At 32.4% G+C, this 16,503-nt stretch overlaps 1 protein-coding gene across 1 annotated transcript in view; it reads left to right on the top strand.

Annotated features, from left to right (window-relative positions):
* LOC108721540 (collagen alpha-1(IV) chain) overlaps positions 1-16,503 on the top strand; it is a 56,413-nt gene that overhangs the window by 24,560 nt on the left and 15,350 nt on the right. Inside the window, exons 2-3 of the mRNA XM_018446136.1 lie at positions 258-443; positions 16,317-16,361. Of these exons, the coding sequence (XP_018301638.1) occupies positions 258-443; positions 16,317-16,361 (231 nt within the window). The remainder of the gene's footprint in view (positions 1-257; positions 444-16,316; positions 16,362-16,503) is intronic.

Raw genomic sequence — 16,503 nt, 5'->3', positions numbered from 1 at the left:
AACTTCGCGGGAGCTTTCTTCTAAGAGTTTCTTATTTTTCGAGTATTATGCGTTTTCAGGATAAATAAAATTTCATAAATCCTGCTTAGATTTGATCACGATCGGCTTACGAGTTAAACCGCTTATCGATGAAATCCAGTGGCATTTAAGTCGGTTTAAAACTTCATCGAAATCGATCCCGACAAAAGAGACACGTCTACGTAACGAACTCTTTACAAAAATTCCCTCTAATGGATAATATTTACAATGTGTTACAGATCTGCAAAGACTCGTACAAATGCAATTGTAAGGGAATAAAAGGGCAACCAGGATTTCCTGGGGTACCTGGGCCTCAAGGAACGGAAGGACACCCAGGTGATATCGGACCCGATGGACCTCCCGGACCCAAAGGCGAGAAAGGAGCAGCAGGAGAGTATGGAGCCACTGGAGAAAAGGGCTACCGAGTAAGAGAAATTTATTTGATTTTGTTATTAACCCTTCATCACTTACGTGAGATGTCCAGGAAACTCCAGCTTTATAAACTTGCTTAATTTATGAATGCTATTTATACATTATATTTATCACTTAGTTACGTAATAGTATTATCACATAATGCGAAAAGATGAGCCTTTTAGTTAGAATAAATCCAACATTGACGATGCAAAATACAAAAAGATTCTAATTTACGATATGGAACTTGAAACTATTTGCTGAAAGTGTTGACATAAAACCGGTTTCATTTCATATTTCCATATCGGAAGATTTAAATAAACCGTTGCGTATAACTTTTCCTAAAAATCGACTCGTTTCTTTTCAGGAAGTTTGTTCTTTTCCTGTAATTGATATTTTTAGAAAGTTTTAAAAATGCGATATTTGTCAAACAAGATATTTATTAATTTTGTGTAAGATATTTTTTACACAATGCGAATTTATATACATAAAACTTCTGCAACAATTGATTTTATTAATTATTTTACAAAAATTACTTTTCTTATGTACTTTTATTGCAATAATTATACGTATATATTTTGCATATATCCATATGCAATTGCTAGTTAAACCAATTGCAATGGTAATAATTTCTTTATAAGCGAGTGTTTTACGTTTTAATTAAAGTTCGCGACCCATGTTTATTTACAAACGCAATACGTTTATTTGCAACCGTTACTAATAACTTTAATAAAATAATATTTAGTTTTTTTTAAATAAATATACTAACGTTTATTTCCGCAAGATATCTGTTTTAACAATTAATTAATATATATAACAGCAAGCACAACGATAAAAATACGGTGTTGTTTTGCTAAATTGTTTAAAAATCAAATTTTAGTTTATTAAGTAAGAGAACAATCACTCAGATTTTCTGAATCAAAACGAACAGGCCCGCCACAAACAATAAGTTGTGCACTACACAAAGGCGTATTAATAAGAGAGAAGTGGCGCCAAATTAAATTTAAAAAAAATTAATTCTTCATTCTTAACATCATTTGTGTTCGTTTTCATAGGATTTAATTTCTTTTGAAACAAATATTGTATATTACAATAATTTAGAGAAACCATTGGATCGGATAGTTGTTTATCTCTCAGCACTTAAAGTTGTCAATAACAGATCCTTACTCCGAACCACTTCTTCATCAGAAATGAAAAGTTGTAAATTTATCTTTTTAAAAAAATTATATTTAAAATATTTTACTTAAAGTATTTCTAAATAAAAATATTTATGGTAAAATGGCAAAATTTCCTTTGCACAAAGGCATCTTATTGCTGCAGTGACTCTGGAAATGAGTTACATGATTACTCCGCCCAATATTCCACTCTATTAAAAAATCACAAATGCTAAATAATGACTTAAATTCGTGAACCGGAACGGCAATATCGAGCATCTCCGAAGCTACGTGTGCGATCATTAGAGAGATGAAAAAAAGAAGCATCTCTCCATAATTGGGTCGTCTTAAGCGGAAGGGTTGAAAAAAAGAAGCTCATGATGAGAACAGCAGATGTATATTCGTCGCATTCTCGATTCTCTCCATTCGAACGCGATTGTCCGCCGCGCTACATATGTTACGAACGGGACAGAAAATAAGGAAAAAAACGACAGAAAAAAAATGAGAAGGAGGAAAGAAACACCGTGGCGTCACCGACCAGAAACAGAACGCTTCCAAATGCGGAGGAAGAGGGAAGATCGCGAACACGAGAGAGGAATTACGGACGAACACCCACGATGCCGCCCGCACTACCAACGTGCTGTTACACAAAGCCTGCAAATCCGCTGTTTCGCAATTTGTCAACCAGCATCGATGCGCGACACCGTGCAATATGATATAACACGAGATGAGCTCTGTTACTTTGAAACGGCACGCAAATCGCCGGCAATTATGATTTCCCAAATTCAAGATTACGCGCTGCATTTCTAAATTATTTTGACAAATCATGCATAGAAATATTTCTCACCTAATTAATCCTCATTTAATCGTAATTTGTTACAAAACTGCAATATAAATTTAGTTGATCATAAATTTGCAGTAGAATTTTAAAATAATATTTACGTAACTTAGAAGTAATGTAGAGCTGAATTTGAAGTTTAATTAAAACTTTTAATTAACGTTAAATTAAATATTTAATTAAGAATCCTAGATTCTTTGCTTTAAAATCAATTGCAAATTCCGAACACATTCGCCTTATATTCAGTATTCTACATTGCAATTCTGTGAAAGAAGCGATGATTACAAAAGACAAACGGACAATACCAACTTTGTTAATTAAGATTGCAGAAATTTGTATTTAGAATTATAAAATTAAATCACGCAACCGTATTATTATCGCGTCGTTACGCAGGATGTAGAACGATTTAGCGTCGCAATTACCGAAATGTCACGAATAAATAAAACGGCTACGCTCGATATGAGAAAAGTGTTGGTATACGTACAAACGTGGTCGACACATCTCGTGCTTATTAATCGTGCAAATTATTCATTCGCGTGTGGACTGCGAAATAGGACGGTGTCAATCTTCGTAACTGAAACTTTAAATTAAATGCTTTACATGACGATTATAATTTGACATCTTACACGTGCACACATTCCTTATAATTACTTTGTACATATTCAATTAGCTTTACTGATTAAAATTGATAAATATGCAAGACACTCCAGAAATAAATAAATTATTTGAAAAAGGCATATTTGATTTGACCAATCTAAAGTAGAATTCTATATAATATTATTTAATATTAACAATTACAAAATTTTGTTTGAGATATTTATATATATATATGAATATATATATATATATACGATATAGTGCATTATTTTATTATTGAGTCATTATTCGGGGATGCAAGCTGTATTTTACTTTTATAATTGTAAAGCAGTTTTATCTTTTTCTTTCACTTCATATTTTTCTTCATGAAGATTCTTCATCGTTTAACCAAGAAAAATGTCTTCACAAAGAAACGTTAACACTAGACTTTCTAATGATTTATTTTCTATCGTGGGCGTGCGTTTCGTAATCTAACTGGAATTGACGAAGAAATTTCAAGAAAAATAACATCGATAACCGGAAGAGACTTGTCGCGTCTTTTTGATGCGTCGCGAACAGTCCACTTTCAGAAAACTTTCGATCAGCGCAGACAGGAAGTGCCACCTTCATCGTAAATCCAAATTACGCAAGAACGAAAATTCTAGTTATTACTACGGACCGATGTGTTGCCACGTGTGCTACAATTCGCCAATTACAACGGTGCGCGGCATGTCACACATTCTCAATTAGCGGCGTACATCACTTGCTAATTGTATTACATCGATCGCTCCACCGTGGTATGTGTCAATAATGTCTTGCATCTTTGCTAAAGCCTATAATTATAATCTTCATAAAAGTTACGAAAATCCGAATTACATACATTTTCGCTCCAAGGAAATTTTAATTTAAAGATCATTTCTCTACATAGAAAGACTTAAAAAGTTACAAAATAAACTACTTACTTATATGAATAAAAAGAAGCGCGAGAGATTATATGCTTTATATATCTTATACATTTTTTTACAATTAATGGGATTACAAGTATAAGAAAAATGTAAAGTGGATAATTTCACAGTTCACATTTTGGACTGAAGGCAATATGAAGATAGAATTTATAAAATACAGCGAGTAAAATCAGGTTTGGTCAAACCCAATCTTGCTATTTAATTATATTTTTGCATGAATTTTAATCTCCAATTTATGCAAAATATTATTAAACACCAAGACTCGTTTTGACCAAATATGACTTTCTTCTTTCATTTATGTTGATAATTTATCGGTCGATTTTCACTTACGATTATTTATAATTTATAAATTTCTTTTATTCAAAACAATATTTCTCTTATAAAGACAGTTGTTATTTAAACTGCATTTTATAAATTATTGACTTATTTTTTCATTTGTATGTCGAAATTTCGAATTCGATAAACAGATAAAAATCGATGGACAGTAGAAACAGTGAGAATCAGGTCGTCGAGAAGAGATAAGTCTGCAGAAAGGAAGAGAGAGCGAGGAGCGAGCTTATCGCTTGGCAATGCGAAGAGGCCATTTAAAAGGCGCGAGGCATGACGAATTACACATTCTGTCGCCGTAATGAACGGCCGTCGATTTGGGAACGCGTTCACTCCTTCATCATCATCTTTTTCTTCTTTTTCTTCTTCCTCTTCCTACCGCGGCAAGTCTTCTCTGCTGCTTCCTCGTTACTCCTTTTTTCGCGCCTCGGCATGTGCGCGCGGATTACATCAGGCGTGTCTCTCGCTTCTGGAAGGTAAAATGACGTCACGGTCTTTTCTGGCTGGCCAAAGAGAAGAGATACAGCCGCATGCACAGGTACGATATCTCGTACCTTCTGGCGAGCTGCAGTCGTACCGGTCACCACTGTCGAGTTGATTTACGAGGTTCTCGTGAATTTCTGTTTAAAGAAATAAAAAAAAGAAAGCGTCGCCTCTCCTTTCTCTCCTCTTCCTCGGCAACTTCGGATTTATCGGACTTCCTGAGATTTTTAATGCTTTCGCCTATATCGGGATCTACTCCTCGTCTTTAAGCCACTTTGTCGTAAGACGAGGACATTGATGGACTCTGGGATTAGAAGGGATTCCCCGTAGGTTTAAGGAGATTGCAGTTCGAGATCGTACGTGCGATCGGGGAATTTCGGTGGAGAGTTTCCCTGAGACGAGCCCAAGTGGCGATTGTATCTTATTTCAAACTCTCTCGACGAGAGAAAGGACTCAGGAAGATAAAATTATATCATAACGAAAATTATAACAGACGGGACCAGGGCAAAGTATATATATAAGAATGCCTTTTATAAACTTATGAATTTTTTAGAGATAGCAGTCTCTTTTCTTGGTAAAATTTTGTATTTATGTTTGCTTAAATATCTATGTAAAAATCAGATTTAAATATTTTCTACTAAAAAATAACTTAAGATTAAATAAAGGTTATAAATAAAGTTAAGATTTTATTGTAATATAAAACAAAATTTTATAATTCAATTCGTTTTCCATTACTTATAATTCAGAAATTATTCTTTGCATTACACCAACATTTTTTTTTTCTGGAAAGTATTTTATTTTTAAAAATTATATATTTACTTCTACTATTTATAAGTAAATTATATATTTACTTCTACTATTTATAAGTAAATTTAAATAATTTTAAATAGAAATTGCTATTTTCTGTTGTGCTCTTTAGAGTTAACTTAACACAATATTAAAGTGCTTGTAGTAAATTAAAATATTCTGTCATCTTCATTGTATATTATGTAATTGAACGACGCATTCTGAAACACGCGTTAAACGCATTTTAACGCAAGTTTATTCCATTCGCGAGAAAACCATTAATTTATAGCATAACGTGTATTTCTTATTGGTCAGTTTACGTAGTCAGCCTGAAATGAACAGACGCGAACTGACGTCATGATCCCTTTCAGTAGAAGCAAATAACTGAAGAAACATCGAACGAGGTTGTTTTGAATCCTGCAGTCTTTTTCTCGATTCGATGACTTTTCATCAGTTCCATCATTTTACAGTTAGAATTTTCCTAAGTTATAATTACAACGTATTTCTTAAAATTTATTTAATTTTATAATAAATTCTAGTAGATGGAATTCGTATACTTTATTTAATCATAAACATCTTGTTGTTTTATTAACAAACTTGACAACTTTTGGATTAAATAATTCACCCGAAATAAATAATTCAAAATTCGAATTTTTTGCACCTATCATACAATTTTAAAAATGTATAATCTCTTAAAAAAATGATTGAAATTGAAAATTTATATTTTCTATATAAAACTGAATGTTATGTACATATAAAAAAGTTCAATAAAATCAATATTTATATTTAACAACACAATGTTTATAGTTTCAATGAAAATTTTTTTATTTTAACATAATTATCTTTTGAAAAAATATACATATCTATTTCTTATTGAAATAATTTTAACCTAAAGTTCTAAATCGCTGCCAATTTATAATTTTCTTCATTTTATTTAAAAAATACGTGTAATACGTGTATCTTTAAGAATTTTGTCAGTTTTGTTTTATCCATTATTTTTTTAGACTCAATTGGCGAGTATGAATTCAAAGCATACGTATCATCGTGCAAATTTAACCGACCGATCGAAATTTACGATGGGGATCGGTTCCCTCGCATGGCTTATACGGTGTCACTCGTAAAACGACGACCGAACTGACGTCATGGTCCTTTCTGGCCGGCCAAGGGAGATGGCTCGGCTCCCCCGAGCGCTGTACACGAGCACGCTGCAGACCTCGCTCTCGAAATTACCGCAGGAGTAGTGGGAATGGCACAATTCTACCGCTTCGGGTTAACGATTCGGCCCGGCGGCTTCCAGACGTGGGCGTTAATGATAAATTGCTGGCATCTCTCGCGCGTTTCTCGCTGCTTTGGCATTGATCCCTATCTACGTAACGATTACCCAGATATTACGTATTACGTGCATACCCACGTGCGAGCAGCGCGGCTGATCGAGCCCCGTCTCCGTCATCGTCTCGTTGTCCAGGATTGACACAAATTGACACGCTGAAGACGCGGGCTTCCATCGCGGTCAGCATCCGACTGCTCTAAGCCGAGGTGGATTTAACTAATCTTCCATCGGAAGGTCTTTTCTTCTCGGGAAAAACGGTGTATCGGCATGATCAATTATAAATATCTTCAATGCATTCAGCAAGTGCTACCTTCCCTTTTCTCTAAATACTGAGATGAGAGAATTGTTATAGATTACATCTTTTATTCCTTTCTCTTGTTGTCAGTAAAAAAACTGAGAAGTTTTAAAATATCGTAGCTTTTCTCCTCCATTTTAAGATACAGTCTGAATTATACTTTAAACAAATACCTATAAGCAAGTTAAAAAATGTTCAATTTTTAAGATTTTATTTTTATTAAGTGAAAAAACCAATCAAGTTTCATGTTATTAAAGAAATAAAAATATCGGTATGGAGAATAATAATGAAATAATTATTTCAATAACATGTTCTTTAAGATACAGTCGACAGTTTTACTGTTAAATTTGTTTAAATGGACTATATTTTAGATCCTATTATCCCATATTGTATAAAATCGACTGGAAGAGAGGAGTGTGTGTGTGTAAACCCTAAGGGTTCGCTTTTCTTGTCCGGGAAAATTAAAGGGAACATTGATCCTCCGTTGGGGAGGTTGAGTGGACTAATTATTAAAACACACCGCCAGAAAGCACCAATGATTGCGTGACTGGGCTCTATCAAGCGAACCCTGCGAGCTTTTAGAGCGGCAATTTTAGAGCGCGCGCGTCACACTTTCATTTTCACATTCTCTCCAGCGTCTAAAACCGTCCCCGAGAAATTCACTGCCCCCGAATGCCCGTTAAAACAAGCGATGCGGCACCGTTCTAATTAAAACGAACGGAGATGACGGGGAGAGGGTGCCCGGGATAGATGAAAGAGTGAAAGAGCAAAGAAAATTTTAACGGGGCGGTAAGGGGAGGAGGTCAGAGGCCGACTATACACCCACGCGATGAAAGAGAAGATACGAACGCGGGAATCGGACACTGCTTGGCGCGTGTAGCCACCGTTTTGTTTTGCTACGTCCGGAAAAGTAGGGTATCTAAGCGCCGATAAACAAATCTCCGCCTCAACGCCGGCACTCTTCATGCCGCGCCAGTGGACCCGTGTTCTTCTTCTCAATACCGAAGCTTATACCGTGCTAAACTGACGCACCGTCCCTTGACACCACGTCGAAAATGGCTGCAACAATTTACTGGCGAGAAACTCGATTCAGCACCTTATAGAAAATACACGACGATGCATCCCGAGTTACTAAAAATGCATTACAGTCGCGATTATTCTTGAAAATTTTATTGCAGCGAGTAACGTAATGAAAATATCTATTTTATGTATTTTTACACAAGTAATTTTTTACACAGGTATTTCACAGATGTATTTATACGTGTTAATATTACGTGAAATATACGTAACGATACCTTTTTTTCATGCATTTTGCAGCACAACTCTTTGAAAAAATTATCGAAAGTTTTATTTAAAGTTTTTTTCCAGTTTACAGTATCTTAAGAGAAAGGTTCCTCACAAAGTGTAAAGTAGTAGCTTGAAACTAAGTATACAGCATAAAGTATTCATGATATTTAAAAATTAAGCTTTTGTAATCCTTATACGAAGCGTTCATTATCATAATCGATGTACGTTCAAACGAGTGTGCTTTTCATGCAAACTTTACGAAAAGGATTCTTTAATTATAATCATCTCCCATTTATAAGGTTTAAAAAATTAATAAGAGTGAATATCCCAGAGCTTGTTTCTTTCTTTAAAATTGCAATATTTTCTTATGCAATACTTTCATCTAAAATTTTATCAAATTTAACTCCAATTTTTGAGACATTAACAATGATTTCTTATGCAATACGTATCGCTATAACAATGACATAACGAAATTGGGATTTTTTAATTGCTTGCAAAAATGAGTGTAAACATAAAGAAAAAGAAAGAAAGCATACCTCAAAAGTATATATTTTATATTCTTCTACAATTCGTTATTATCGAAATTGCATTTCAAAATTAAAATACAAAATTTTAATAATTTAAACTTTTCTGGATTTCATTTTTTTATTTGTGTCATTGTTATAGCAAATGAACAATATGTACTTTCAGCAGTTAAAATTTGATATTTCAATGCTCAATAGATATTTACATTTAGATTTTAAGAGCGGAACTATCCTCTAACATCTTGAAGGATGATATGTTATCGATAATCAGCATCTGTCTTCCCCATTTTCGTGAATATTATGAATATTTTGCCGGTGCAATTTGCACACTGATAAGAGACACCGTGCACCGATAATGACCGCAAAACGGATACACGCGTTGCAGTCCTACGCGTTCGTTGCTACTCTTTTGATATCGCAAAATGCGGGGGTGAAACGCATTTCCGGTCTGTCATCGAGCGAACATCGGACTGTATTACCATCATACGTCTCGCGAAATTATTTCCGCGTAAAATTTAAGACATGCAGAATTAATTGACAGACATTCTAATTTTTACGATATCATTCATTGAAAAAAATCTTCTTTTCATTAGAATTATTAACATTTCTTATATTAGTGTTTTAATATTAATTTTCAGTTTACTTTTAAATATGGCAAATCGGCATTTTTTTCTAATGCCTTTTCTATTACTTATAATTTTTTTATTATTAAATGTATATATAGGTATATTTGCCTGGTTGCTTGATGTTTGATATTTCGATTAAAAACAAAATTTTTTAGAATATGTTCATTTTTATGAAAATTACAAGTAATTGAATTAGTTAAATATTTACCACACACACACACACACACACACACACACACACACACACACACACACACACAAGTTTATCAAATATGCCATACCCAAGTGTATTGTTCCTATAGTGTATGTACACACTGTACACTGAAGGGTTAATACATATATTAACATATATAGTTAATTATAATATACTAGACGAAGATCAATATAATATATTAATTTTAATATTGAATGCAATATCGATGTGAAAACTATATTAAGTACTTTTCTTAAATAAATTTGCAATCGAGGTTGCCTAAAATATTTATCTATAAAATTTCTGGAGCACCTAGAAGAAAATAATTCACGTCCAACTATCTCGAAATCTTTCTTCACATTTCCAGTTCATCGTCCAAATAAATTGTCGTGATTAATCCTCCGAGAGATCCTTTCCAATTAAAATGAAACAAAAAATCGTATATTTTACTCGACACATTTTTAATAAGTAAAATTATGATACACAGCAGCTGCCTCTCTACTTCTTCGTGACAGGCTCTAAGTTAATCTTCGTGACCTACTTCTCAGAACTTTCGCGTTCGTTAAAAAATCAGGTCCCTCTGACGAAACTGTCAGAGATCAAGCGAGACAAAAGCTGGAAGTTGAGAACTAGTAAAGGGAGGATGGGGAGGCATCACGCGCGCTGATAACGCACTTCCCATTGACAAATCGCACTGTGAACCCAGCTCACTCCTGAAACCGGATGTCCGTATGATCTCATATTCAGATATCTGCTCTCTCTGTCACTCTGCTTGTATATACCTCCTCAAAATTTTTGCAGTATATTCTAGCACGTGCAACGTCTCCTGTGATGTCGTATCCATTCCTTCATCTCCTCCTGGCCTCCTTTTGCGTTCAACTTTATCTCATCGATATATATATATATATATGCAACAGTTTCGAATTTTTAAATAATCGAGATAATTTCCACAATAATTTAATCCCCAAATTAATTCAAACTAATCCGAAAAGCTTATCTTTATAAAATTTATAAACTTTAATACATATAATGAAATTTTGTTGATAAAATAAAATTTTTTTTATACAACTGAATAACCTAAATCCAATTATTAATAATCTAAATCCATATTATTAATAATTTATATAATATTTTAAAAAATGTTTATTCATATTAAAAATTCATTTCATAAATTATATTATAAACATTTTAATATTATATATTTAATAAAATATATGTAAAATATATATTTAATCATTATTAATGTAATATATCTCGCTCAATTAAAATTTTTATTTCTCTTCTCTGTCTCTCTCTTCTCGCATTTTGTAATTTCTGCTATATTAAAATTGTATAATCTAATTTTATTTAATCGAGCTCCTTTTATATATAATGTAATATATCTACAACAAACAAAATTGCACTCAAACTGCGCTTTTAAAATTTTGATTACGATGGCATGGATGATAGCCCGTATCAATCTCATGAAAGTATGTGACAACTTCTTCTTATCAAAAGAGAAAGAGAAAGAGAATGTCGGTATCTTATATCCACTGCATCCCATTTACATACAATGTCTGATTCGACCGTGTCATAGCGGGTTTCCCCTTTCGTTCACACCAGACAGCAGCTACCCAATCAATATCAGCCTTTAAAAGGCAACCCATGTCAATTTTGTATCGGGCATGCCCATAAATGGCATCTCCCGTCCACCACCATGAAAAATTCTTGTCCCACAGCGCCGTGATATTGACTTATGAATATATTATCAACAATGGGTTTTTTATGAAATTTTTACTGAATATTAGAACGAGATTTTCCCCGTTCCAATCTTTTATTTGAGTTAATAGCATATTACATAACCTGTAACTCATTTTAATTTTACAAAACGAAATTTTATTTTTACAACGTGAGAGAACATTCTCGTGGCCATGGCTTAAATACATTTTATTTTTACATTACCCTGTTACATTACCGAATATTTTTTTTATAATACACAAAGCATTATTAGTTTTATAATATAGATTTTTATATCGCACAACTTTTTAATTGCTAATCTTCAGTCGCTGTTATAACGTTTGTAATCGGACACGTTTCTTACATCTTACGCAAGAGGTCAACCGATAACGAAACCCGTTTTGAACACAAGTTATGCGTATAATACGCATTTATGCGTAGACATTTATGCATGATAAGCTCAATGGCATCTGACTAGAGAAAAAATTTCTGGATATTTCATTTTACAACTGCGTTGTAGCTATATTTTAATTCATTTATAATTTTATTTGTCCGTATGATACAATGTATTTTTAATTTTTCGATTAAGTAAAACGCATTCTGTATGTATTTATTTATTTAATTTTTAAAATAATTAGTAATACATTTTTTAGTAATTAAACATGTGTTAATCCTTCTGTAATATGAAATTTCACTTTATCCGTAGCCTGAATCTTCGAATTTCAGATTTTTATATTGTTCCGAACTATATAGAAATCTGAAAAATTGTTTACATATTTGTGAAAACTTTAACAACAAATTTTTGCTATCATGGAAGTTGAATTGTATTTTATTTATTTTTTGCAGATTTAAATTTATCTACCAAATTCAAATAATAAAAAACTCAACTATAATGCCTTTGAAGTCCAACATTGCTAGCGGAGAATTAAAACACAAATTTAATGATTCCTTAATTCTTTTGAAAAGTTATAACAATTAAATTATCCAATTCCTAAAACATTCAATATATTTACAGTTAAATTTTATTGTAATGTTATATTCGTATGAATGTAATTTACAAATTTATGCTCCCTTGCATGTAACTTCACAGTGCTTACTAGTAATATTGTTTCCAATTATAATGAATGTCTTATTTTGTTGGTGCTTAAATTGAATAACTGATACGCATACGCTTAATAGTGATAAGCAATGTCGCCCCACGATAAGCTTCTAAAAAACAAAACAGAGAAAGATGTTGACAAAGCTTCTAAGAAATGACAAGAAAATTATGTCATTAAAACGTAATGCAGATTAAATTACAACGCATAATCGCTTATTTAAAACTCTAATTTTTATTTAAATGTCTAAATAGTATTCGTAAACTATCATGCGCAAAAGCTATCACGCATATTCTTTTACAATAATCGAAAGCTATCACAGTAATCGAAAATGGAGTTCTCATTTTCAGTAAATTTATTCTTTCTCTTTCTAACGAGAAGAATTTAATTTCTAATAATTGTTGTTGTACTATATCTTACATAATAAAAGCAATAATACTTTTTAAAGCGAAGTTCTGTCGTTTTATTATAATATATTTTACAATTACGCATTAAAAAATCTAATCAATTGTTTTTATCAATTGTTTTTATGTTTTAGTTTTATTTTAACGATTGTATGCGAAAGTTGTTAGATGTTAAAGTTTTATAAATTTTTTTTTCAATCTCGCATAAAGCACCCAGTTTTTCTAAGTGTGCTTTCTTTGACGAGCTTTCTTCTTGCGGATTCTCATCGAAAGTATCGGACATTTGTGAGGAATACAACAGTACCTTTGTGAAAGGATTCGCGTAAATTCTTAAACTCTCGACGAATGCAATAAACACGTTAAAACTCAAGGGAACAAGTAATGACGCTGTAACCACACACAACATTCGAGCAAGATGTTTAATGCAAATACGCCGCGTAAAAGTCAACGAAAAGCAGTAAAATCCACCTGTTTAGCGTCTACTACAAGCGTATTTCTTGCAGAAATTAGCGGAAATGTACCCTACCTAGTACTTTCTTAACGGTCGAACAAAAAGAACAAGTTTTGCTTTCTTAGGCGACTTTTTGTTTTCCAAAGATTGTTCATAATTAAATTGAACATTTATTTTATTTATTTATTTTTATATGTTTTTTAATACTCCTATGCCTTGGTTTCTGAAGATAATATATATTCTCTTTAATATCTTGAATTATTACCACGCATATCCAGTTACATTTAATGTGTTCTATTTATTATATTTCGAAAGGAAAAAATCCAGAAATAATATAGCAAGAAATTGAAGTTCTAAAATTAACAATAAGTAACAATAATGTTTGCAAATTTTTATCTGACATTAAAGTTTCGTAAAAATATATTTCTTTGGTGGGGATTGTGGATGTTTGTGTTGGATGTTAGACGAGATGAGATGAGAAATGTACGCCGGGTTGTGTAAACGATGAAGAGAAAATGCCTTGACGCATCGTTAATTAGGCGAGAACGTGCCCAGATGTAGTTGCACAGCCGCCCTTTAACCAGCTCGAAGTGAAGCGCGGTGGATGTCGTCAACGAGATGCATTTACGCTCTTCTGCACACGCACTTTCCAGAATCTCCAACACCCGGCTGAGAATGTCGCGCTCTTCGAATTACGACGCCGAACAACGGCGTCGTAACGACGACGTGATTCGGACGACCTCCCTCCGAATCAAGGATACGACGCAGTCATATCTGCAATTGCAACAATGTTACGAGATGTACTTGAGTGCGGCGATGGTCAAGTTAATCATAATTGAGCGCGGAGATAATAGAGATCAATCGTTAAAGCATTCGGCGATTAGTTTGATATTTTCAATTAAAATTGATATAATGAAATTACACACGGTAATTATACAACAACAAAAATTATACACGGTAATGAAATTTTATTAGGTTAAACTGTAAAGGAAATTATATATATATTTTTATTATATATATTATACTTGGATTGTACTTTTTAATTTGTCATATTAACGTTAATTAGGTAATAATTGCTTCATATTAAAATATAAAGTAATTAATTCGACCGTTTTTATCATTTAATTAATCAGATTTATTATATTATCATTTTATATTAATTTAGGCTTGTATTTCAGAGAATCTAATAATATTTCGAAATAATATATATAAGATCTCATTGACTATATATATAGTCAATGAGATCTTATTATGTATAGAAAAGCGGGATTATAACCGTGCGCAGAAGTTAATTTAATGCACTCGTCATTATTATTAGTGATCCCTTTTCTATGTATATCTAAATATACGTGTATCTAATTATACGTATAATTAGGGTATCCGTATTTCAATCCATGTAATTTTTAATACACGAATGCACGTGTATACGTGAATGTAAATACATCGAAATATTATATTTGTATTATATTTCTTGCGATTAGGGAAGAGTGGTGTCGGTTGTGTACCATGTCTCTGGATATATTATAAATGCTAATTTTACTGAAGAAATATGTTCTGCACATATTTGTACAAACTAGTTACATATTTTACATGTAAAAAGGTACAGATATTTTGTGTTATTTTCTCTTTGTAACTTGGAGCTTGTTGTTGATATCAAATATTACAAATGATGAATCATTTGAAATAAGTAAATAATAAGGATAGTACCACTTGGGTTTTACTTTTTGAAAAGTAAATCATAATTAAAATAATCATAATTGGTTAAAAGTTACTATTATTTTTTTTGGAAGGTTGAAATAGGAAGACTTAATGAGAATACCAAAAGATATATATCGTATATTAGTAAAGATAGTACTACTTGGGTTGTACTTTTTAATTTGGTATAGCAGTTTTTTCCAATACTTATCATTTATGTTTTACCATATAAATAGATTTTTTCGATAAGCACACGTTCTTAGTGCCTTTTTAATCTTTTTTTTAAAAAGGTAAGTTTATATATAACTTAAAAAAATCCCACCGCCACACTCATCGTTTTATAATTGTAGTATAAAAATGCCAATGGTATATCAAAACGACGGTCACCTATAATAGTAACATAAAAATATCAAAATAAATGTCAAGACGATGGTCATCTGCATACTTTTGCATGTTCTTTTCTGTACAGTAAGAAATTAACAATGAATTTAGAATTTAACTTGATTAAAAATTAACCGTGAGTTGTGAAACTGGGCCTAATGCCCGTATCAAACTACGATTGATGGTTGCTCGGTTCTATACTTCAACCAATCACAATGTAGCGAATCCATCATAATTGGTTGAAATATCGGGATGAATCGGGTAACCGTCAATCGTAATCGTCAATCCGTAGTCTGATACGAGCATTATATTTGCATTAGTAGTTTAATTAACACAGTAATAAATTAAGAATAAATTAAGGAAGAATATATGTAATGCTGGTTCTACATTAGCCGCATCGCAAGCATTGCGATCCAAGTCGAGCTAGCTTGACATTGATTGGATTGCAATGCTTACGTCGCTGCGACTAATGTAGAACCAGTTAAGAATCAATCAACGCGTGTATCGGTGTGAAAAATACATGTATTAGAGAGTGAAGATCTTTCTATTATGTCATCAATGTGACAGATTTCCTAACTTGAATCAACTTTAATGATTATTAACGATAATATGATTTTAAACACGATTTAATTATAATTATATTATTTAATATAAACACGATTCAATATAAACACTATATCAGCAATGTACATATATTTGCATTCATAATCGTTGAAAATCGTAAAAAATCGGACATTATTTTCTATTTCTTCTGTTTAGGGCGACGATGGTATACAAGGATTTATGGGAGCCGCAGGACTTTCCGTACGTATATTAGCTGCTTTACCGTCTTTTGAAGTAAATCAATGTCCGCAAAATTAAAGTATATGTGTGTTCCCCGATCTGTATTTTTTTTAATAATCACATATTATATAATATGCGTTAAATTTTGTTATTTCTATATTAT

The sequence above is a fragment of the Mycetomoellerius zeteki genome, unplaced genomic scaffold, assembly GCF_001594055.1.
Source record: "Mycetomoellerius zeteki isolate Tzet28-1 unplaced genomic scaffold, Tzet1.0 scaffold174, whole genome shotgun sequence".
Taxonomy (NCBI): Eukaryota; Metazoa; Arthropoda; class Insecta; order Hymenoptera; family Formicidae; genus Mycetomoellerius; species Mycetomoellerius zeteki.
This window is presented reverse-complemented; position numbering and strand designations above follow the sequence as displayed.